The following is a 20,295-nucleotide window of genomic DNA, read 5'->3' on the forward strand; positions in this document are numbered from 1 at the left end:
TCTGCTAATGTACAACGCCACGCCGCACGTCACACTTTCTCCCTCCCTTCGCCCCTTGCTCGTGCCGACGGAGCTTCTTCGTTCCGAAGGGTTGCTCTTGCCTGCTGAGCACGCGCCCCGGCCTCATGTACCCATAGCCTCGCTACGAACGCAACGCTCTTGACTCGCCCCGTCCGACCAGGCCTCCGCGATCTGTGCGCACGGCACGGCATGGCACGGCACAGACGCGGCCGGTCGCGCTGACGCTGACGCAAGACGCCTCGGAGTTACCGTCCCGGCCTGACTGTCGGTCCTCCTCCACCTCGGCGGCGCGGCCAACATGCCATGTGTTTGGGGGTGGAGCTGACTTGCCGCCGGCAGTGACGGAGCAATCGTCTTCGCCTCGTGCTCGCTGCTGACCGCGGGTTGTGCTGCTTTGTGCCTCTCGTCGTCGAGTCCAGCATTACCCTCCCGACCACCGACATTGACCTCTCGTAACCGCCTCTCACGATCTCACCGCCACTGCTCTTCGACAAGCTACGTTTCTGCACACTTTGACAACGACGGGATGGCTTTCGGCTACAAGACGGTGCTGCTGTTGGGCGCCACTTCGGGCATCGGCGCCGCGCTGGCACGCAAGATGCTCGACGGCGGCAGCAAGGTGATCCTCGTAGGCCGACGAAAGGAGCGGCTCGACGAGCTGGCCGGCGGCTACGACGCCTCCAAGGCCGTGCCCGAGGTGTTTGACATCACGCAGCTCTCTGCGATCCCGTCGTTTGTCGAGCGCATCACGCGCGACCATCCGGACCTCGACTGCGTCGTGCTCAACTCGGGCATCCAGCGAACCATGAACTTTGCGCGGCCCGAGACCATCGACCTGTCGGCGTTTGGCGACGAGTTGACGACCAACTACACGTCCTATGTCCACCTCACCGTCGCCCTGCTGCCCTTCCTCCAGGCCAAAAAGGAACGGTCGGCCCTCGTCTACACGTCGTCGGGCCTCGCCTTTGCGCCCATCGTGCCGTGCCCCACCTACTGCAGCACCAAGGCGGCGCTGCACCACTTCCTCCTCGCGCTGCGGCAGCAGCTCAGGGACAACGACTTTGCCCGGATCCAGGTCGTCGAAATCTTCCCGCCCGCCGTCCAGACGGAGCTCCACGGTCCAAAGGGCGGCCACATCGGCATGCCGCTCGACGACTTCACCGAAAAGGCGTGGGCCGGCCTGCAGCAGGGCCTCGACGAGATCCCGGTGGGCATGGCCGAAAAGGCCCACGCCGGCTGGGAGCAGCAGAGGCAGCAGATGTTTGCCCACATGCACGGAGAGATGGAAAAGAGCGGCATGCTCGGACACCTCTACAACATCCGCGATTGATGGCGGGCGAGGAGCCGGCGGACGCAGCCTCTCGTGCCGGACAGCAGCTGCCATCGAACTCACTGAATGAATAACGTGAACGACGTGCTGCGGATCGTGAGCTCAGTCTCACCCTCGCAGAGGTCCGAGACCGTATCGAGAATGGCCGATGGTGGCGGGGGCCCAGACAGAGAAGGGAGCTGTCGGGAACGGGTCAGCCAAGGTCGCGGTTGTCGAGGACTCGCCGAGGCAAGCGCTGGACCCTGCCTGCCTTCGTGCTCACAAAAGAAAAATAAGCACGGCGGTCGATCCTGCCGCGAGTCGATGCCCGCGCTTTTTTTATTTTTCGGTTTTTCAGGCAGCGCCCCGCCGGCCGGCCAGGTTGCCCGAGCTCTCGGCCCGGAGACTAGCAATCAGCTCGGCGCATCATGGGAAAATGTTTTGCAGTTCAGGTTGGCGCTCTGAACACGGTTTTGTCAGATCAGCGCAGGCGCGGCACTTTTTGGATTGGATCGCGGCCGGTGACGTTGCGATCGACAGGCGGACGGCCGACTTTTGCCGATGCGACCTCTGGCAGAGGCTCCGGCGGCCATCCGACCATCTGTGTTTGGATCTGGCTGGCGTCATACCCACCATCTCGTTTGCGGGGAAGGCAGTCAGGCCGCCGAAGAGCTGTTTGCTACATCGCTCGACGAGGCCGAGGCGGGCAACTTCGGCGGCCCTGCCTCTTCTTGTCGACACTCCGCCACTCTGGCTTCGTTGCTCGCCTTCGGCGGGGTCCAAGGCAGGCGGAGGACCTGCAGGCCGGCGCCGAAGCAGCGGCGGTGCGCAGGTTTCTGGCGGCACAGCAGAGCACGCACGAGGAATCGCAGCGCCTCCGTGTCGAGCACAGCCACCGCGCCGAGACAGGTGGCCGACCTGGCTGGCAGGCGGCCGTTTGATGCCGGTGCTGCCATAACGACATGCGATGGAGCCAAGCAAGCAAGCAAGCAGCCAGCCAAGCGCCAAGAACGGCCTGACCACGCACAATGCCCCTGCTCGCTGGTGGATTTCGCACCTCGGCCGGCCCAGCAAGGCTATCGCCCGGCTTTGACGCCGTCGCATCTCGTGGGTGGCGGATCGCTGGATGGAGCAGGTGGGCGGAATCGCTCCCAACGCCCGAAAACGTGCGGAGAGGCGTGCTGGCCGTCGTCGAACGAGCTGGCTGCCGCTGCCTGAGCCTAGCCTGTGCCTCGACGGCTGCCTGGCCAGGTGGCGGTTGGCTCGACGTCCGGCCGGGCGGAGAGTCAACGGGTCAACCTCCAAGCCGAGCTAGAGCGGGCAGCAGGCAGGCAGAGGGCCGCGGGGGCAACAGCAGGCCGGCAGAACGACGGCTCGTCCGCTGTGCTTCTGCCCCTCTCTTCCCTCTGTCCCTTCTGGTGCAGCACCTGCATTGGCTCATCATGGGCCCGCCGAGATGGTGGTTAGATGCTCGACCTCTACCTCTGCCTCTGGCTCAGCCTGGCCTGGCAGCTCCATCGCCCGTCGGTCCTCGACCAGATCGTCGACCCCGGCCCGCTTGCCACGCCTGCCATGTCGTTCGCTCTCGCCTGGGCCTGAGGTCGTGCCGTCCTTGCTTCTGGACTCGCGCTCGTCGAACAAAGGCCAGCCAGCCAGCAGCATCATGGCGCGAGGTGGCCGGCAGTCCAGCAGCGATACCCAGCCTTGGCCTGCTTTGCCCCGGCTACCTCTGGCATAGCCTAGCCCTGGCCATTCGGCCTGCCAGCAAGCAGAGGCCAGGTAGAGGGGCAGCTGGCTGTGCTGCATGCAAACCCTCAGCGGCTTGGCAAAGGAGCAGGCCAGGCGTCACCACACTTCGGCGCCCTCGCTTGCCGTGCGCCCCCCTCGCAACGTCGCTTCCGTCTGAGTGGCGTCGTCATAGCCCGCTACCACCGCCCCTGCCTTGTCCTCGTCCCCGTCCTTGGTCCTGCCTCGCCTCGATCCCAATCTTCTCCCCTCGGCGTCCTCCTGTCCGCTCATCTTGTCCGTCTTTTGTCCCGCCGCCATCCTCGCACCTTCGTTTCCGTCTCTCTCCATCGCCATCGACCCGACCTCTTCTTTATCGACACCTTTCGCCCTAGAGCCTTCGGAAACGCCTGTTCCTTTCCATCCGACCGGCAGACCGCACCGACTGCTGAAAGCGCCCCAGCCTATCCCCTCGCTCACCCACCCCCCCGCTACCTCGCCGCCATGCACCCGTCCGCGCTCCTGGCGGTCTCTCTAGGCGTCGCCGCCGGCCTCGCCCCGACCGCCTCGGGCTACGTGATGCCGTTCCAGAGGCAGCAGGACCGCATCGAGGACCTCAACAGCTTCGCAGCCAACCACGGCCCGCTTCGCCTCTCACCTCGCGGCATTGCAGACGAGCCTCAGGCGGTCGGCTACAATGCTGAGCGCCGCTCCTTCTCGGTGCCGCTCCAGCGGCGGCACGGCGACCTTCACCCGGACATTTCCAAGCGCGACCCGGAGAAGACGATGGCCTGGGCTTTCCGCCAGGGCGAGCGCATGAGGCACAAGTACAACAAGGGCCTCAAGACCGACGACGAGAGCGAAAAGCAGAGGCGGCAGACCATCGGTCTCACCGACGTCGGCCAGGACAGCTACTACTACGCCCAGGTCTCGCTCGGAACGCCCAAGCAGAACTTCAACATCATCCTCGACACCGGCTCCGCCGACTTCTGGGTCGTCGACTCGGTCTGCGGGCCCAGCGACAATTGCGACAGCGATCTCAACCGCTACAACCCGAGCGCCTCGTCGTCCCACATCGGCTCTTCGGCCGACTTCCAGGTGTCGTACGGCACCGGTGCCGTCCAGGGATCGCTCGCCGCCGACACGGCCAGCCTGGCCGGCTACACCGTCTTCAACCTCACCTTTGCCCAGGCCGACCGCATCGCGCAGGATACGATCGAGTCGCCCGCCAGCGGCATCATGGGCATGGGCTTCCAGTCTCTCGCCTCGAGCGGCGCGACGCCCTTCTGGCAGGTGCTGGCGCAGCAGGGCGTCCTCAAGACGAACGCCTTCACCTTCCAGCTGGCGCGCAACATTGACAACGTCGACGTCTCCAGCCCCGACGTCAACTCGGTCCTCAGCCCGGGCGGCGTCTTTACGCTGGGCGAGATTGACGCGAACCAGTACAGCGGCGATATCACCTACGTCGACATCCCCAACAACCTGGAAAGGACCCAGGGCCTGGGCTACTGGAGCATCCCCATGGATGGCATCAGCGTCAATGGCCAGAAGGCCAACATCGGCAACGGCCCGCTCGCCGCCATCGACACGGGCACCACCCTCATCGGCGGACCCCAATCGCAGGTGCGCGCCGTCTACAGCCTCATCCCGGGCGCCCAGTCGGCGCCCGGCTCGTCGGGCTACTACCTCTTCCCGTGCGACGCAAACCTCGACATCGAGCTGACCTTTGGCGGACGCGCGTTCAAGATGTCGACGGTCGACATGAACCTGGGACCCTACCCCTACACGATCTCGCGAAACTGCCTCGGCGCTCTCTTTGACATCGACCTCGGCGGACGCGGAGTCTACGGTGTCCCGGAGTGGATCGTGGGCGATGCCTTCCTCAAGAACGTCTTCTCGGTCTACGACGGAAACGGCCGCGTCGGCTTCGCCAACCTCAAGGGCTCCGAGGCGCAGAGCGCGGCGATCACGACGGGCGCCGTTCCCTCGGGCACCGCCGCCCAGACGGCCCGACCGGCTGCGTCGACCTCTTCGGTCGACACCGATGGCGGCGGACTGCCTGTCCCTTCGCTGCAGACTGGCTCGCGAGGCGCGTCGGCAAACGGGCTGCCTACGCCTTCGGCGAGTGGCGGCGTCACCGGCGGCGCTGCCAACCTCATCCCCGGGGGCTCCGGTCGCGGCGGCGGCAGCAGCGGCGCCAGCAGCCTCAGAGCCATCTCGGCTACGAGCATTGGCCTCGGCGCTGCCGTGGCTGCCATGATGGCCGGCGCCGCGTTCGTCCTCTAGCCCTTGTCGTCCGAGGAGGTGGTCGTTTTGCATCCTCGACGATCGCCTTCGTCTGGTATGACTCCTTTCCTCGACCAGTTCAATCATCCACATACCCTTGGCTCCACCAGCAAGGCATCTGGCTCCATCGCTCTTTGCAGTTTTCTCTCTCTCTCCCTCTTACGGACCGCAACATTCCGCCCACCCTCGTCCTCCCTCGGGCATCTCTCTGTCCTTGTAAATCCCGCTGGCCTCGTCTTGTCTCTGCATCGTTGTGTTTGGCGGAAATTGCATCATCATGCTGCTGGAACCGTCTTGCGGGTTGTCCGGGTTGAGGGTTGCAACATTTGTAAGGGCGAGGACGAGGGCCAGGGCCAGGGCCAGGGCTGGGATCGCCCCGCTTGTTGCGGCAAGCGCGTTGGTTTTCTCGGCCGGAGGCTCGCTGGAAAAGGCGGAAGACGTCGGGCGAGGGTGCCAGCCAGGCGCCTCACAGGCCACAGCGCCGGAGGGCCCCACCCACCCGCGCCCTCTCCGGCGCTCCGTCTCCGCCTGCCCACCCGTCATCCCGGTCATCCGCGCCACAGTCGCATCTCGACCCTCTGGGAAGCTGTCCGGGGCCCCGTCCCTCTGTCGGCGTCTATGCGGCAATGACGCCCGTCGCCTGCGGGCCGCAACCCTATTCCCCGCCTCGCCTCCCGCATGGCCGGCCGCACTTCCGCGCCCGCCCTCGAGGGGATCGCTTTCCGTGCGAATCGCTTTCCCGTGCTTGCCGGAAGAGGTGGACAGAGGGCCGACAAGATTGGGCGCCTCCCCTGCTTGAGCTTGCCATGCCCCACCTCCTCGATTCTCTCGCTACGACCACGTCGTGCCGCCCCACTTGCCTCACTCTGGGGCGGTAAGTCTCGGTCTAGCTCGCTGGCGGCCCGAGGGCCTGTTCGAGATTGACTGTCGGGCCGCGTTCGACGTATATAACAGCGACTTGCCGCCATTGCTAGGCTGCACAGCCGGCCGCTCATCCCTAACCATCCATTAAGCACTATCTGGCATCCCGAGCATTCCCGCACACGCCATCTTAGCTACCACCCGATCAACAACAGCCGGTCTGTTCCCAACATGGCGGTAGAGGTCTCCTCGCCCGTGTCCGCGCTCGCCGCGTCGCTGCCATGGCCCCTACGCGTCCTCCTCCCCCTCCTGGTGGCGCTGGTGGGCTACTGCGCCTACAGCTACTTTCTGCACCCACTCGCTCGCTACCCGGGACCGCTCAGTGCTCGTCTTGGGCTGCCCATCTGGCGCTTCCACCACTGCTGGACGCGCGACTACGCCTTTGCCCTCCACGCCGAGCACAAGCGTCACGGTCCCGTCGTGCGCATCGGACCTAACCACCTCTCCTTTTCGGACCCGGAAGCCATCGCCTGCATCTACTCGGCGTCGGGCGGTCTGTCGTCCAAGTTCGTCAAAACCGCCTTCTACCGCGCCTTCCAGGTCTTCAAGGACTCGCCCTCGATCTTCTCGGAGCGCAACCCCGAAGTCCACGCCAAGAGGAAGAGGGCAATCGCCCCGGCCTACAGCATTGGTGCGCTGGGCCAGCTCGAGGAGTACGTCGAGCTGGTCGCCGACCAGCTAGTCGACCGCATCGCTACCGACGCCACGCCCAAGGGCGGACCCATCAAGCTCGACAGGTACTTTTCCTGCCTGGCCATGGACGTGATCGGCGAGATTGCCGTGAGTTTCAGAGCCGATGCGAAAGGTGACATCATTGTCCAGGGGCGACGGCTGACCTGATGCGTGTTGCTCTGCCTTCCTGGACGACTCTTTTTAGTTTGGCGAATCCTTCGGCCTGCTCCATGGCGACATCAACGACGCGCAGAGGTCGCACTTTTTCGCCGGCGTGCTGAACCTGTCGCAGTGGGGCGCCATCGCTGGCTGCCTCCCTTGGATCTCTCACCTGATCCTCAAGGCTATGCCGCGCATCACTGGTGAGCCCGGCGGCTGGGTCATTGGCGCGGCCACCAAGTCCCGCATCGACAAGCGCTACGAGGACGAAAGGACCGGTCTGTCATCGGCGCGTCCCGACATGCTCTCCAAGTTCATGGCGGCCAAGCATCCGGACTCGCGCAAGCAGTACAGCCAGCGCGAAGTGCTCTTCACCGCCACCTCGGTGATCGCTGCGGGCGCCGACACCACCTCGACTACGCTGTCCATCTTCTTCGGCTACCTCGCCGCCCACCCCGAGTGCTATGCCAAATTGCAGGCCGAGGTCGACGCCGCGTGGCAGGACGGGACCTTGACGAGCCCGATCAAGTACAAGGAGGCGGTAGAGCTGCCTTACCTGCAGGCCTGCCTCAAGGAGGTGCTCCGTCTCCACCCGCCGATTTCGATGGACCTGCCGCGCTGCGTTCCTCCCGGTGGCGCCATGATCGCTGGCCGCTTCATTCCTGAAGGCACCACGGTCGGCATGTCGCCCTACGTCGTGCACCACAACCCGGACGCCTTCGGTCAGGACTGCGACGCGTTCCGACCGGAGCGCTGGATCGATGCGACCGACGACGAGAAAAAGAGGATGGACAGGTACAACCTCACCTTTGGCGGCGGCTCGAGGACGTGCATCGGCAAGAACATCTCGCTCATGGAGGTCTCCAAGATTGTGCCCGAGCTCGTCACGCGCTTCAGCTTCAAGGTGCCCGGCTACAAGGCGCTCGAAAAGGGCAAGGTGCCGTTCGAGAGGAAGAGCGCCTGGTTCCTCGAGGCTCATGTGAGTTGCGGCTCGATGCCCTGCCATTCTGCACACTGCGCATCAGTCCGCTGACTTTCCCGACTTCTCGCTACCCCATCCGCTGCCGACTCGAACAGGATCTCGTCCTCGAAGTGACGCCGCGCAGCTGAGCGTAGCCTCGTGCCTTGTCCTCTACATCTCCCCTCTCTTTTTCTCTTTGCATGCATTCGTTTCCCTGTCACCGTAGTCTCTTCGCATCTGTCTCCATCCCGCACTCATGAACGACTCTCTGTTCGGTTCTGGAGATGGCCGTTTCGAGTGAATATCCTCCGCCGCACCCTAGGCCGTGGGCAACTAGACCGAGCCGGGCTACTTTACGCGACACGCGGCCCCGCAGGCTGACCCTCCACACGACCTTGGGGCGGCGTGTTTTTGCCCCTTGGCATTCGACCACCACCTCCTCCGGCCTCCTCTCACCTCGCCTTGCCACGCTCCATCGCTCACAGATGGGCGTACCGACCTTGCTATCCGGCACCCATACAACATGACCCTGACAGAGCCGCTATGGCTACCCCACCCCCACCCCGGCATCAGTCTACGGTAGCGGCCCAACCCTCTGATGCTGGCCCCGACCACAGCGAAGACAGGGATGGATGGACCGACGGGTCAGAGGACGATCAGGCGCTCCTCGAGGCCTTGGCCAAGATCGAGAACCAAGAGGATGATGCAGTCACCACGCCGGACGAGGACGAAAACGACGACGACGGCATCTACACGCCGCCGCTCCCTTCCCAGCAGTCCATCATGAGGCTCGCCAAGCAGGCCGGACCTGGCCTTGCTCTCGGGGGCCGCATCATCACTGCAACCCCACCCTCTTCTCCACCTCCGATGAGACCGACAGAAGAGAAGAAGAGTCGAAGGAAGGTGCAGTGGGCAGATGAGGACGTGGTCATCGAGCCTGCTGCGCCGGCTAACGCTGGTACGGCAGGTGACGGTGGATGGCAGGACCCGATCGACTACCCGCGACAGCCACACGGGACAGACGAGGGTCAGGGGAACCTCCGACTCGGCGCGAATGCACACGCAGACGCAGACGATGGCCTCGACGAGGAAGCGCCTCAGGCAGGCCAGCCAGACGGGGGCGCCAGCACGGATAACAAGAAGGCCTACCTCGAATCAGAGATCTATAACCCGATCGCATACGGAGACATGCGCTCGTACATGAAGTACAAGCGTGCCAAGCTCAAGGTCCAGGAAGCCGCCCTGCTGCAGGAAGAGGCGGAACTGATGCAGGCTGGCGACGCCGCCCAGGCCGCGCTCAATGGAAACGTTCAGGAGGCCCCGGCCGACGGCAAGAAGTCCGACATCTTCAAAGGCTGCTGCGTCTACATCAACGGCCAAACGCACCCCCCGTACAGCGAGCTGAGGCGGCTGCTCGTCCTCCATGGCGGCCAGCACATGCCCTACCTCGACCAGAAGCGGCCCTGCACCCACATCGTCGCGTCCAACCTTACGCCCAAGAAGCGCATCGAGTTCAAGGACTACAAGGTCGTCCTCCCTGGCTGGATCCTCGAGAGCATCGAGACGGGCAAGCGGGCCGATTGGAGGAAGTGGAAGTGCGATGCAATCACCGGCTCCAACGGACACGTCGGCGGCAACCTCGTCGGAAACGAGGAGCTCGGCCTCGCCGGCTGGAGAGACCTGGCAAAGCAGGCGCAGAGCGGCAAGGCGCTGCCCAGGTTCGGCGAGGCCGTCGAGAGCCCATGGGGCAGACCCGGCGCCCAAAAGACCCTGCTGCAGGGCTTCATGAAGCCGAAAGAGGCGAAGGAGTCGCCATCGCCTGTCGTGCAAGTGGAGACGCCCGCACAGCAGCACCAGCGTCGGGACACCAGCACACGCTTGCCCTCGTCACTCTCCACAAGTGCTAAGGAGCAGATCAGTCGCATCGACAACGGCAGAGGCAACGGCCCTGCAGCGGAGCCCAAGGTCGGCGTCGTACCTGCTCAGCGGAAGCCTGAGCTGACGAAAGAGGCGAGCCCGGCCTTGGCAAGTGCCGTCAAGCCGCTTCAGCACCTGGCCCAGGAGCTCGAGAGCGATAGCGCTCAGGATGCGGCAGCAGCGGTGCAGCCACCCAAGCCCCTCGGAACGACAGATGAAGCGACGGGCCCCACATCGGCTCCTCAGACGCCGACAAGAGGCCAAGCTCCGGGCAGGAACGACTACAGCATCGGCACCGACCCCCGCACCAGGGCCGCCGACGTGGCGGCGAGGGCGGGCGACATCACGATGAAGAGCGGGTACGCGAGCCGGCCTTCGAACACGCATGCTGCGCGGCTGCTCGCCAGCCCGAGCTGGCGCGAGCGCAATACGGCGACCAGCGAAGGCTTCCTCGCGGGCTACTTTGCCAAGTCTAGGCTTCACCACCTCAGCACCTGGAAGACCAGCCTGCAGGACATGGTCAGCTCTGCGCTGCGTGAGGCTGGACGCCCCGCCGGGAGCCTCGACCTGCCGAAAGGCGTCGAGCGCGTCATCATGCACATCGACTTTGACAGCTTCTTTGTCTCTGTCGGGCTGCGGAAGCGGCCGGACCTCAAGGACAAGCCCGTCGTCGTCTGTCACGGCTCCGGTGCCGGGCTGCCCCCTGCCGCAGAAGGCTCCGAGAAGAGGCCCGCCGACGACCAGTCGAGCAGCACCTCGGAGATCGCCTCGTGCAACTACGTCGCCCGCAAGTTTGGCGTTCGCAACGGCATGAGCCTGGGCCAGGCCAAGAAGCTGTGCCCGCAGGTGCAGACGATACCTTATGACTTCAAGGCGTACAACGACATCAGCCTGGCCTTCTACGCCTTCCTCCTCGAGCACGCCGACGCGCTGCAGGCGGTTAGCGTCGACGAAGCCTTGGTCGACGTCAGCATGCTACTCGAGAACATGCGCAACGGCTTCTTCCCCGCCGGCTCCCTCTACCAGCGGTACAGCGACAGGGTCAGCTCACAGGGCGACAAGGAAAAGTGGAGCGCAGAGAAGCAGCTCGCCGAGGCCTTCCGCGACGAGATCCGCGACCTGTGCGGATGCGAAGCCAGCATCGGCATCGGCAGCAACATCCTGCTCGCCCGCCTGGCGACGCGAAAGGCGAAACCCGGCGGCTCCTTCCACCTGACCGAGGACCTGCGGCAGTCGTTCCTCGACGGTCTCGACGTCGACGACCTGCACGGCATCGGCTGGAGCCTACGTAACCGCCTGCGCGAGCTGTTTGAGACGATCAACGTCGGCGAGATCCGCATCGCGACGACCGAGAGGCGGTTGGTGCACGAGCTCGGGCCCAAGAAGGGCAAGGTGGTGTGGGACAAGCTGCACGGCAGGGACGCGGATCGGCTCGAGGGCAACAAGCTGCGCCAGTCGGTCGGATCGCACGTCAATTACGGCATCCGCTTCCTCACCAACGACGAGGCCGAGACCTTCGTCGACGGCATGTGCCAGGAGGTGTCGCAACGGGCCCGGGCCGTGCGGCTACGCGGCCGACAGGTCTCGGTGCAGGTCATGGTGCGGGCCAAAGACGCTCCGCACGAGGCGCCCAAATTCCTCGGACACGGCGTGTGCGACACGCACCACCGCAGCACGCAGGTGTCGGGCCCCGGCGGCTGCGCCATCGACGACAAGGAGAGGATCAAGCAGGCCGCTTGGCCGCTCATCAGGGACCTGCGCGCGGATCCCAAGGAGCTGAGAGGCATCGCCATCAGTCTCAACAAGCTCGAGCTCAGTGACGGCAGCGGCAGCGCCGCCGCGCCCGGGCCGCAGAAAGGCCAGTCGGTGCTCCGATTCGACAAGGTGTCGCCGGCTAAAAAGCCGGCCGCACCGGCAGCCTCGTCGGCAGGAAAATCAGCGGCACCACGCTGGCCGGCAACGCCTTCGACGGCTGCTCAAAAGCTCAAGGAGCGCCTGGCGCAGTATACAAACGAAGCCAGCCCGTCGACCGCTCAGGAGGACGAGGAGATGGGCAATGAGCTGCCGGATCTGCAAAAGGGACCGCTAGCTGCGACGCCAAGGCGACCGGTGGCGGCCAAGCATGCCCAGGCAGCTAATGAGCGAGATCCGGATCGGATCGACGAGCTGGGCCCAGGTTTTCAGACACCGCCGCCGCAGCTTCCAGCAGCGACGCAGCTGGCCATCCCGTCGGCGTCGCAACTGGACCCGACCGTGATCGCGGCGCTGCCTACACCATTTCGAGAACAGATCTACGCCGCTCTGGGCCGCACCGGCGGCGGCAAAGAGGGCGGCAGTCTGCAGCCGACGCCGGACCGTGCGTCGCAAAACACTCCTAGGGTGTTGCCGAGGTCTACGCCGACCACGCCGCAGAAAGCCAAGGTGGCGCCGTCGCCCGCCATGGCCGAGGCGCTGCTCCTCCCCTCGATGTCGCAGATTGACGCCTCGGTCCTGGCCGAGCTGCCAGAGTCGATCCGGCGCGACATCTTGCGCCAGAGCCGACTGGGCGAGCCTTCGGCCTCGACCTCTCGCTCTTCGTCGCCATCGATCAGCACGCCGACGAAGCGGAAAAAGGCTCTGGCGGACAGCACCTTGCCCTTCTTGCCGCTCGGAGGCGGAGGCGATCTGGATGCCGAGTCGGCGGCAGCGTCCAAGAAGCGCAAGACGGGACTCTTCCGGTCCCTCTCCGAGTCGCCGCGGAAGCGGGTCAAGACGAAGCTGTGCGACAGCCTCGTCGCGGGGCAGACGGAGCTCGACGCCAACCTGCTCGACCCGGCCTCGATCTCGACCAACGAGCTCAAGGCGCTCGGCATCGACAGCGACGTCTTCCGCGCGCTGCCGGCCGACATGCAGCGCGAGATGTACGTCTACCACCGCGATCGGCGAGCGAGCGAGCTCAAGCGGTTCAAGGCCGGCTCCAACCGCAGCGGGTGGGAGGAGATGACGTACGCCGAGAGGCGCAGGCGAGAGACACGGAGGGCGGCGGAGCTCGAAGCCGAGGCGTTTGCCCGACAGCAGCAGCAGCGGCAGAAGCAGGGACATCCTGATAAGGCGAGCTTGAAGACTTTCTTCGCTGTTCCGCTGTCGAGGCGCCCCGCCGCCGAAGCCATGCTCCTCGAGGCGGCCACAGGCGATCAGCAGCGGCAAGAGGACGCGCCCAACCTTCGCGGTGCGACCGAGGTCGAGTCGATCCGACCGCTCCTGACGGCCTGGTTCGATGCCTTTGCCCAGTACGGGCCGCGAGAGGGCGACGTGCATCGCATCGCCTCGTTCCTCGAGGCCTGTCTGGACCCCTCGGCCCCGATTGGCAGCAGGAGGTGGGACGTGGACAAGGTCGAGGCCTGCCTCGTTTCGCTCCGCGGCGTCATCGCTTTGCGGCTGGGCGAGGATGCCGAGACGCGACGCTCGGCGCGAAGCTGGGTGAAGCAGCAGCGACGACGACGGCAGCGGCAGCGGCAACGGGAAGGAGCGGAGACAAAGGCCGGTGTGGCGGACAAGGACGGCGATCAGCTGCTGGATGGTTCGGCGGCGGCCAGGTGGTGGGTGGCCTTTTACGATATCCTCGAGCGCGTCAATGAGCGCGTCAAGGCGAGAATGGACGGAGCCGTCCTCTCACTCGACTAGCGCGAAAGGCGCCCTGTGTACTTTAGCCAACGAACCTCCTTCTCATCGGACCCGTTTCTTGAAGCTTGGTCCGTGTCGCTCCGATCGGCCCGACGACAGGGGCTTACGCTCGACCCGTAAAGAAGTCGTCCTCCCTCTCCCGACGCTCCCTGTGCCACCTCGCCTCGTCCTCGAGCGTAGGTCGGAAGCTGAACCACCTCCTGCGTTCTTCCCACTCCGTACCGCCGCCGCGTTCGGCCGCCCGGGTGCGCTGCATCTTCCACTTGTAGGCGGTGCGCATCTCGCGATCCGTCGGCCAGGCCTCCTCGCCCCTCCACTCGCGCAGCCAGTCGGCGAGCAGACCGGCATTCTCGCGCAGAGGGCGCAAGTCGGCTGGGACGTGCTGCGCCGAGTCGAATGAGGGCGAAGAGGCGCCCGGTTTCCCTGGTTGCGTACCTTCGTCGCTGCCGGACGAGGATGGCGAGGAGGCCGACGATGCCGACGAGGAGAGGGAGAGAGGCGGTAGGGCTTCCTCGAGCTCGAGGCAGATGGATGCGATGGTGCGCCGCAGCGGAGTGACTTCCAGCGTGCGCATCCAGGATAGGATGAGCAGCAGCTCCTCGATGTGGCCCTCTGACTCCACCCGGCCTCCGCGCTCCCCGTCCTCGGCGCCACCGCCGCCGCCGAACAAGCCCCTGGCAGGTTGCAGCTGGATGTAGAGCAAGAGGCGGAGGTAGTGGTCGAAGAGCTCCGGCGAAAAGGTGACGGTAAAGTCGATCTGCTCCGTCGCGTCCCCTCCGTCAGGCCGGCGTTGGAGGGAAGTATTGGGAATGGACGGGTCGGCGCCGCGGGCCGCACCTTTGGCGCCAACGAGGCGCAAGACGCGGTCGCTCACCCATCGCTCCATGGTGCGCATCCCTAGCTCGCTGCGCAGGATCCAGCTCGCCCCGGCCCCGAGCAGGTCGGCGCCTCGACCTCTGAGCATGGGTCGGATGGAGCAGTCCTTGAGCTCGGCATGCTGCAGCAGGAGGACCTTGCAGAAGATCAACTTGGCCACCGGCGGCGTCAGCTTCGCAGGGGCCTCCGGGGTCGGCGCCGGGATGGAGACGTCGCTGCAGCCGCACGCCGACTTGAGCAGGATGGCCAGGATCGGAGCGTCCGGGGCCACGCCGAGCGTCTTTCTGATCAAGGTCCAGATGGAAAAGGTGGCGTCGGTGAGGCGGGCCCGGTAGAGCCCCTCAAAGAGCGCCGTGGCCATCATGAGGTCCGGTGATACGCGTTTGCGCTCGAGCTGGACCGCCTCGCCGCCTGCCTCGAGGTTCGAGGGGAGCGCCGGCACGTGGAGCAGACCCTCGACGGGACTCTCCAGGCTGGCTCGCGACAACACCAGAGGCGCGCCGATCACCGGTGTCACGGCGGTCATGTCGACGCCTTGTTCGCACCACTGTCGCATCTGCTCGAGCGCCTTGGCAGGCTGTCCCAACGCGAACAGCGCCTGCAGCAGGATTGTCATCGATGCCGGCGACGGCTTCACCTGTCGCCGGAGCATGGCCTGCCACACGGCCAGCACGCCGGTGTACTGTTTGCGACGCATAAGCCCGTCCATGACGAGGGTGTACGAGCGCTGCTTCCGGCCGAATTGGTTGATGATCTTCATGGAAGCATCGAGCATGTTGATGACCTCGATGTCCGGCCGCCTCGTCCGTTGGCCCGTCGGAGAGTCAGGCGTCTCATCTGCCTGCAGTTGTATGCCCAGCATAGCCAGCGTCCTCTCGAGGGGTGCCCGCTCGTCGCTCGAAACAAAGACGACCATCGTGTCCCAGGTGCGCTTCCCTGCGACGGTCAGGTTGCCCGTCTCATCCTTGGTCTCAAGAAGGAGCTGCAGCTGGTTGAGCGCATTGGCGGCAGTCCTGTCGTCGTCGCGCTGGGCTCGAGCCATGGCCCGCATATAGATCTCGAGATCCCAGAGTGAGCCTCGTGAGTCGACCAGCTCATGGCCGGGATCGCGCCTGATGGGCCTTCCCTGCCTTTTTGAATCCAAACACAAGTCGTCGAACCACCTTCTGGCCATAGCGTGGTAATGGTCCCGACCGGCGGCAAGGATTGCGTTGCGCAGAGCCCTCCGCCGCAACGCTCCGCCGCTCGCCCGAGGAAGCCTTTGGAGGAGCCGCTCAGCAAGCTCCGTGGTGAGGAAGCGACTTGACCTGAACGCATCGATCTCGTCCAGACGCCGAGCTTCTGCCAAGCCGAGGCTTACGCCGCGGGCGCCAAGGAACTCGGGCGGCGTGCGGTCGATTCGCAGAAATATGGCGCACAGCTGCTGTTGCAGAGGCGCTCCCTTTTTCCTGCTCTCGGACCAGTCCAAGAGGCGCATAGCAGCGTCGCGCGCTCTCTGGTCGTCGTGTCTTGCCAGGTGTCTCGCGAGAAGGACGCAGGTCTCGTCGAGGAATTGCGGAGGGTAGGCTTCTCCCTGGGGCTGGGACGCAGCCATGTCCAGGAAGAGGTCGGTCAGGCGGCTGCAGAGGTGAAGCGCGGGCATCTCGTAGAGCACCTTGCGCGCAAAGAGGGAGAATATGGCGACCATGCGTTTGGGTTTGGCGGTCGAGACCCTGCAGAGAATGACGGCAAGGGCATCGGAGGCCTCGCTGGGCGTGCTGACGGCACGGATGCCGTGGTGGAGGACGAACGAAGGCCAGTCCTCGGTGGGGAAGGCGTACATGCAAGAGCGCACCTCTGGCCAGGTGGCGGCCGAGACGGCGTTGAGCATCGACATCCAGTCGGCCTCGGAGAGGTTGTGCTCGTGCAGCTTTCGGCGGAGGAGAATCTCCTCTTGGCTCTGGCCGGGTGTGTGGCTCGCCGATTCCGATTGTAGTCGTTCGTGGTCCCATCGGTCGAAGAGCTGTTCCAAGGAGCGAGCCGGCTGGATCTGCTGTTGGGCTGCGAGTTTGATGGTGACGCTCTGCAAGGTGGGCCTCTCGGCGAGCCAGGCGGCATGGCGCTGATGAGCTTCGTGGCGCCTGCGCCTCGAGCTGTCCTTTGGGCGCTTGTGATTTTGGGCAGATGGTTCTGGACACTTTGCGGCTGCTGAGTCCTGTCTGTCGTGAGAGACGCTGGTGTCGGTGATGGTTGCGGTGAGAGAGGAGGCCGGTCTCACGGGAAGAGGTGGGACGAGGCGAGGGGTGCGCCGCAACACCGAGACGCAAGGGGATCGGAGCATCTAGACATGGGAAAGTGGCGCAGGGGGAGAGTATCTCGGTAGTGGTGGTTGACTGAAGGCAAGAAAATAAGGAAGAGGGAAGAGGGAGCCCTGGTCGCGAGAGGGCAGGACGGTGGTGGTGGTGGTGGGGGCGGGGAGGGAGGGCCGCTTGAGGAAAGCGGCGCGCTGCTGGACCCCGACTTGGAAGAAGGAGTGCACTTTCGGTTCCGCGATCCAAAAAACAAAGGTCAGGCAGGGTTGAGGCTGGCTGCGTGCCTCTCTGTTCGGACTCACGGCTGGCCCTGGCCTGCCTCCTCCACTTTGAGCCCGCTCGCGGGGTTGTCAGCTTTGGCCGCGAGCTCTCCTTTGCCATCCAGAGCACCACCACCAACCAGCTCTCCACCGCCACCCCCACCGCCACCGCCACCCAGCCTCCAAACATGCTCTCCCGCTCCCTCACGCCGCTTGCCAGGCAGGCACTACGCGTGCGACGCAGCGTAGCACCCACCGCGCAGCTGCCGCCAGCATTCGGCCGCCGCACCAACTCGTCGTCGTCGTCGGGCGGCAACGGTCTGCCCAGCTCCTGGCCCCCGCTCCCGCCCGGCTTCGAAAAGGTGACGCAGCGGCCCTCGGCCATCGAGGCCATCCGCAACCTCGTCGAAATCATGAAGAAGAACGGCATCGACATGTCTTCCGGCGAGAAGCCTTCCATGTTCCAGATGATGAAGCTCGCCTCCAACTCCGAGATCCGCGAGGCCACCGGCAAGCGTGAGTTTGGGTGGTGTGCTGCGGCCCAGGGGATCATCCACATCCATCCTGCTGGCACCACGTTGTGCACCTCGACGGCTTTTCGCTCACCCGTCACTGCTCCGCACCTCCCTCCCCTACCACCACCGCCAGTCATGCACGAGCTCAAGGAGGCCGGCATGGACGTCTCGCCCCAGGCCCTGCAAAAGTTTATGCAGGCCGGCGCCGACTCGCTCAAGGACCCCAAGAAGTAGCAGCAAATGCAGCCAGGCAGCCATGGATCCACCTTCTATCAGAAGAGCGCCTCGGTTGCGCTCCCCACTTGTAGCATCAGGAGAGACATTTGTGCTGTGAATCAACGCTTTGATTGCAGACTGGCATTGCGCCATGGCGGATGATGCACGCTCGCCTCTGCAATCGCTGGCCACTCGGCCGCCTCTACGAGTCGATGGCCATGGCGTCGCCCGGCGTCGCCGCGGCCGTCGCTGATGCGCCCGTCGCTGCCGCCTCGCCCTCCTTGGCCTTGGCCAGGCCGTGCCTCTCGAGTAGCCGGTCAATGTCGTTGGGCTTAAAGATGCTCGTCAGCGGCTTGCCAGTCTTGGGGTTGAGGCTCAATGTCGCAAACTCGACTGCAGTCCGCGCGGCAACGCCAGTCAGAGCAGCATCGTCATCGACAGGAGGCAAGAGGCACGCCAAGAGGAAGGGGTCATACGAGGTCAGCACAAGCGCCGCCTTGCTATCTAGCCCGACTCGTCCAGCGATCGCGGCGAGACTCACGCTTCTCGCTATCGAGCGAGGTCGAGTCCATCGTCTTGCTGAGCACCTTGACCGCCAGGCCCATGGCCTCCTGGATGCCGATCTCGTCCTTGTAGTCCTGCTTGAGGAGGCTGGTGGCGGTGCCGTTGTTGCTGCCGATGCACGTGGCCTTCCATCCCGAGTAGTTGCCCGAGGGGTCAGAGTGGTAGAGCTGGAAGTGGTGGTGGTCGTCGTAGCCGGCGTAGAGGATGGACACGCCAAAGGGACGCAGGCCGCCGTACTGGGTGTAGCCCTGCTTGAGGTCGCACAGCCGCTGGGCGAGCTGCTCGACGGGGATGTCGTCGTCGTAGGTGCCGAGGTAGCGCTGCGCGGCGTTGCGCGCGTAGTTGACGAGCGAGTTGGCATCGGCCGTGATGCCCGCCACGCCGGCCATGACATTGTCCGAGACGTGGAAGATCTTCTCCGACGACTGGTCCTGCTCGAGCAGCTTCGAAGTCACCTTCTTCTCGGCCGCCAGCACGATGCCGTCCTTGGCCAGGATACCGACGACGGTGCCGGCGTGCGAGATGGCCTCCATGGCATACTCGACCTGGAAGAGGCGCCCCTCGGGCGAGAAGGTCGTGGTCCGGGAGTCGTACCTTCGCGACATGGTCGATCGAGGGCGTGAGGGGGGGAGAGGCGGACTGCGGTTGGCGAGGATGCAAGCAAGAGGGCCGGCCTTGGGAAGCGTAGCGAGAAGGCTCGGGTAGTGCGGAGGGGAAAGAGGTGGCGGTGATTGAGAGTTACGGGTCGAGGTTGCAGCGATGATTGAAGGCGAGTGGCAGGCAAGTCGAGTATGTGAGAGCGAGCGGGAGAGAGAGGGTGGGCGCGGGGGCGTGCGTACGTGCGTGGGCCCGTGTTGGCCTGGGGAGGCCCAGGTGGAGAGGGCTGCGTGTCTTCGATCACGCCCGCCGCTTGCCGACGACTTCGGAAGTCGGAAAAAAGGCTGGACCCGCCAGATTGGCCTCCACAGCCCGCCAGCCAGCCAGCTCCCACCTTTTCCGGCCTGGAAGATCCTCGCTCGCCTGCTCCGACCGCCCTCCACACACCAGCATCGAGCGCTCCTCGGACTCAAAGCTCGCCAGGAGGAAAAGTCAAGACGACGGTCATGCTTTGCTCAGTCCACGGAGATAACAGGAGGAGTGGTCAAGAGGGAGGGAGGATTGGGGTATAAGGAGCGCTGCGTGACCGCGACGCAGGGAGAGAAGGGAGAGGGGGAAGAGCGAGGGGTCCGAAGAAGACGTTGCTTGCATGCATGCTGTTGATGGTAAAAGGGGTTGCCCGAGAGAGTCGTGGATAGAAGAGGGATGCCCGAGATGGAGCAGGAGCACCGGTGTTCGCCTCGTCCGCGGTGAACGCTCCCCCGACGCCCAAGAGGTATCGTGGCCGGGGTCTTTGTTGTCGACCGCAGCGTCAAGAAGGTCGAATGTAGCCGCCTCAGGTTGCAAGCGCTTTGGAGCGCGACCGAGGAGGTGATTCTGGCACTTGGACGTCTGCGAAGAGTCGCCGCATCGAGCAAGGCCATGTACCGAGGTGCGAGAGGTGGGAGGCGAGATGGACTTGCCGCTCCCTGCGATCCGGATCACATGACGATGCACCTCTTCTTCTCCTTTGGCCGCGTGCCAAAGCTGGACCCGGCCAGCTTGCTATTCCCCGACCCGTTGGCGCCATGCGACCCATGGCCCCGTCCGCCGTTGGCCTGCTGCTCGTAGGTGCGGCACTGCCGCACAATGTCGATGAAGATTTCCTCGACGTTGACCCGCTTCCGCGCAGACGTCTCGTAGTAGGGCACGTTGCCCCATGCCTTGGACAGATTGGTCCCAATCTCGCGAGGCACCTGCCGTTCGGATCGCAGGTCGGACTTGTTGCCCACGAGGACCAGCGGGACCTGTCGGGGAGCAGGTACCGTCAGTCGGGGGGGGGGGGGGGGGGNNGAGACGTCNC

General features: G+C 64.9%; 8 protein-coding genes across 8 annotated transcripts in view; 5 read left to right on the top strand and 3 right to left on the bottom strand.

Annotated features, from left to right (window-relative positions):
* Positions 1–547: 547 nt before the first annotated feature.
* On the top strand, positions 548–1,351 carry PFL1_00436 (uncharacterized protein; the record flags this gene model as incomplete). Its single annotated transcript, XM_007877931.1, has 1 exon — positions 548–1,351. One exon carries the CDS (start codon positions 548–550, stop codon positions 1,349–1,351), a length of 804 nt encoding a protein of 267 aa, XP_007876122.1.
* A 2,208-nt stretch (positions 1,352–3,559) lies between these two features.
* On the top strand, positions 3,560–5,341 carry PFL1_00437 (uncharacterized protein; the record flags this gene model as incomplete). Its single annotated transcript, XM_007877932.1, has 1 exon — positions 3,560–5,341. The coding sequence occupies one exon, from the start codon at positions 3,560–3,562 to the stop codon at positions 5,339–5,341; it is 1,782 nt and encodes a 593-aa protein (XP_007876123.1).
* Positions 5,342–6,433: 1,092 nt separating this feature from the next.
* PFL1_00438 (uncharacterized protein) lies at positions 6,434–8,203 on the top strand (the record flags this gene model as incomplete). Its single annotated transcript, XM_007877933.1, has 3 exons — positions 6,434–7,042; positions 7,140–8,072; positions 8,171–8,203. The coding sequence occupies 3 exons, from the start codon at positions 6,434–6,436 to the stop codon at positions 8,201–8,203; spliced, it is 1,575 nt and encodes a 524-aa protein (XP_007876124.1).
* Positions 8,204–8,597: 394 nt separating this feature from the next.
* On the top strand, positions 8,598–13,634 carry PFL1_00439 (uncharacterized protein; the record flags this gene model as incomplete). Its single annotated transcript, XM_007877934.1, has 1 exon — positions 8,598–13,634. One exon carries the CDS (start codon positions 8,598–8,600, stop codon positions 13,632–13,634), a length of 5,037 nt encoding a protein of 1,678 aa, XP_007876125.1.
* Positions 13,635–13,737: 103 nt separating this feature from the next.
* PFL1_00440 (uncharacterized protein) lies at positions 13,738–16,830 on the bottom strand (the record flags this gene model as incomplete). Its single annotated transcript, XM_007877935.1, has 1 exon — positions 13,738–16,830. One exon carries the CDS (start codon positions 16,828–16,830, stop codon positions 13,738–13,740), a length of 3,093 nt encoding a protein of 1,030 aa, XP_007876126.1.
* A 419-nt stretch (positions 16,831–17,249) lies between these two features.
* Positions 17,250–17,810, top strand: PFL1_00441 (uncharacterized protein; the record flags this gene model as incomplete). The annotated part of the gene is made up of 2 exons (XM_007877936.1): positions 17,250–17,577; positions 17,710–17,810. The coding sequence occupies 2 exons, from the start codon at positions 17,250–17,252 to the stop codon at positions 17,808–17,810; spliced, it is 429 nt and encodes a 142-aa protein (XP_007876127.1).
* Positions 17,811–17,994: 184 nt separating this feature from the next.
* PFL1_00442 (uncharacterized protein) lies at positions 17,995–18,961 on the bottom strand (the record flags this gene model as incomplete). Its single annotated transcript, XM_007877937.1, has 2 exons — positions 17,995–18,185; positions 18,334–18,961. 2 exons carry the CDS (start codon positions 18,959–18,961, stop codon positions 17,995–17,997), a joined length of 819 nt encoding a protein of 272 aa, XP_007876128.1.
* Positions 18,962–19,933: 972 nt separating this feature from the next.
* PFL1_00443 (uncharacterized protein) overlaps positions 19,934–20,295 on the bottom strand; it is a gene marked incomplete at both ends in the record, with an annotated part of 1,115 nt that continues 753 nt past the window's right edge. The window contains one exon of the mRNA XM_007877938.1: positions 19,934–20,239. Within this exon, the coding sequence (XP_007876129.1) occupies positions 19,934–20,239 (306 nt within the window). The remainder of the gene's footprint in view (positions 20,240–20,295) is intronic.

This window comes from Pseudozyma flocculosa (assembly GCF_000417875.1).
Source record: "Pseudozyma flocculosa PF-1 unplaced genomic scaffold scaffold00001, whole genome shotgun sequence".
Classification (NCBI taxonomy): domain Eukaryota; kingdom Fungi; phylum Basidiomycota; class Ustilaginomycetes; order Ustilaginales; family Ustilaginaceae; genus Pseudozyma; species Pseudozyma flocculosa.